We start from the raw sequence: 2,829 nt of genomic DNA, 5'->3' as shown, positions 1-2,829 counted from the left end.
CTTCGTGAGATTTTCATCTTCGCATGGCCATAGAGAAATGTATTCCCCTGAACTGAACTTGATCTATATGAGCCTATAATGGGTGAGGATAGAGGAATCTGCTGGTTCAGGTACCCCTTTTTTTAGAACTAAACTACATATAGTGAACCCTAAGAGCCCACCCTAGGTAGAGTTATGCTGAACCTTAGTGGTTACCCAGATAGGTGTTTGACTATTTTTTTTGTTTGCTTTGATTTTTATCATTTGTATATGATACTGACTTGTTATGTTTTGTTTTGACTATAATTACATGACATTACATATTTCAGAAGGTGTTGATTCATGTTCGGTTACTAAGTTAGAAGGCTTGCCATGGAGAATGAATTTCTTGATAAAGTGGAAGAAGATGTAGCTGTCCGTATATGGTCAGAGAAACTGTAATTAGAAAAAGGGGATAGTCTAGCTGAGGGGTATACATCGGAGTTATGGGACTTCACCCATATCAATGTGACATAAAATGAGCTTCAAGAATTGAGAGATATATGGGCCTATTGGGATGATGAGACTAAGCAGTTGTTCTACCATAATTATGACGATCTACCTTACTTGCTTAACATCAAGGTGGACAAGCATTTGTTTCAGGCTATGGCTCAGTTTTGGAACCCTGCTAATAGTTGTTTCACTTTCAAGAAGGTGAACTTGGTGCCCACTATGGAAGAATATACCACCTTGCTTCACTATCCAAAGATCCAAGTCTGCAAAGCTTACTCTAAGGCCACTAATGTCCCAACTTTTGTAAAGAAGTTAATGAATATTACTGGGATGAATGAACAGTGGGTTACAGCTCGTATTCAGCAAAAATGGGATAGTAAATGCATTCCTTGGGTGAGTTTGAGGGGCTTGATCCTAGCACATCCAGATGTAAAGAAGAAAGTTGACACGTTTGCCTTGAGTATTTATGGTTTTGTAGTCTTTCCTAAAGCTTTAAGGCATATAGATGAAGCAGTCGCTGATTTATTTGATCGACTTGATAAAAGTGTCACACCTGTACCAGCAATTCTAGCTGATACATTCAGATCTTTGAACATGTATCGGAGGGCAGGCAAAGGCAGATTTATTGGATGGGCACAGTTATTATTGGTATGATTTCATGGTCATTTTTGGAAGGTGGACAAAGTCTCTTACCGAGTCTTCTCTAAGAATTATTTCCCATTAAAGGAGGAAGCAGATACACAAATGAGGGACGACATATCAGAGGAAAGGTGGATGGCAATTCTTCAAAATCTCAAAGAGGAGGATGTTGAATGGAGAGCCCTTTGGATGGTCCTCGACAAGATCCTTTATCGGTGTGGGAGTTTTGATTGGGTACCTTTGCTTGGAATTTGGGGAGCTGTTGGACATGCCCCTTTACTCGTATTAAGGTAGTACAAATCAAGGCAGTTTATACCGGTGACACACAGGCTAGCTCAATATGAGTTCTCATATAAGGGGGACAATTATAAGAAAAAGGTTTGAGAGATTTTTGATGCTTGGAAGCAGACCCGTTGATGAAGAGATTGGTTCTTGGTTTAATGACGACTGATGACTCTTGAATACAATAGATGGTTTAGTAAAAGGATTAATGATAATATCCCTAGGCTATGTTTAGAGGACGCTCGATCAATGGAGGAATACTTGCAAGTGGTCCCATCAGAGCTAGAGATTATAAGGCAAGACTTCTAAAGGAAGAATTCAGAACTCGGTAAGAAGATAAAACAACTAGAAGAGGAAAAGATGCATTTAAGACTAGATGTCGATGTTCAGAAATTGGAGACTGAGAAATTAAAAAAAGGAAAGGATAAGGCTGAGGGGGATCTGGATAGTTTAAATATAGATTATAAAAAACTACGTCTACCAATGAGAACTATCGTATTTGGAAAACTTCAAAGCAATAGCGTCAAGAGATTTGAGAGGAAAGGATCAAAGCTGATCGGTGGGAAAGGAAGTTTCAAGAGGCTCAAATGCGAAATGAGGCCCTAGAGAAGAGCCTGTCGGAAGCCTAAGATGAGAAGATCGGGTTGAAGGCTAGGATAGCTGAACTAGAAAAATTGTTTCATCAGCATCGTAGCTGCAACTCTGTAATGGAGCTAAAGGCGACCTTGGTTAAGATTGAAGAATTGAAAAAGAAGGTCCAAGAACTTGAGATTGCGCTGCAAAATAGTGAGCTCCGGATTGAGTTCCTTGAAGCAAGTAATGAGCGGTGCAATGAGAAAATTCACCAATATCAGAGCCAAATTAGGGACAGGGACTACATTATGGGTGAAGCTGTGGCCCAGATACGAGAGGTGGCGAACCATCTACAGATTTTAGCAGTTCAAGCAGATGTATTGAGTGTGAAATACGAGCTAGAATTAGGCCAGGGCCAGGAATTGGCTTGGTTTCTTAGAAAAGTGAAATCTTTAAGCATTAGGGCTAGGCCGTATTTGTAATCCATTTTTATGTAAAGAACTTTGTTTTCTAGTAAAGTTTTCTAAATGGGATTGAATCACAATCGACGCCTTTTGCATTCATTTCATACATCTGCATTACATTACATCATATCCACTAAAGTCCACCAAAAGATCCTAATTAATTAAGAATTATTTCAGTAATCTAGAAACCGACAAAAATTAACCAAGTATGCATTCTTACAATATGCGAAGAAAAACCAAAGCAGTGGACAAAAGGTTAGAAAAGTTGGAACAAATGCAGAAGGAGATGCAAGAACAGATGCAAGCACAAATGCAGGAGCAATTGGCTAAGATCCAGCAGGATATGAGGGTCCAAATGTTAGAGTCCCAAAGGAATATGATGAATCAGATATCCCAATTG

At 39.2% G+C, this 2,829-nt stretch overlaps 1 protein-coding gene across 1 annotated transcript; it reads left to right on the top strand.

The window, feature by feature from the left end:
• Positions 1-624: 624 nt before the first annotated feature.
• On the top strand, positions 625-1,701 carry LOC108458891 (uncharacterized). Its single transcript, XM_017758288.1, has 3 exons — positions 625-1,119; positions 1,198-1,400; positions 1,581-1,701. Exons 1-3 carry the CDS (start codon positions 625-627, stop codon positions 1,699-1,701), a joined length of 819 nt encoding a protein of 272 aa, XP_017613777.1.
• The last annotated feature ends 1,128 nt before the right edge of the window (positions 1,702-2,829 follow it).

The sequence above is a fragment of the Gossypium arboreum genome, chromosome 4, assembly GCF_025698485.1.
Source record: "Gossypium arboreum isolate Shixiya-1 chromosome 4, ASM2569848v2, whole genome shotgun sequence".
In the NCBI taxonomy this organism is placed as follows: Eukaryota; Viridiplantae; Streptophyta; class Magnoliopsida; order Malvales; family Malvaceae; genus Gossypium; species Gossypium arboreum.
Note: the sequence above shows the minus strand (reverse complement) of the source record. Positions and strands in the feature narration are given on the sequence as shown.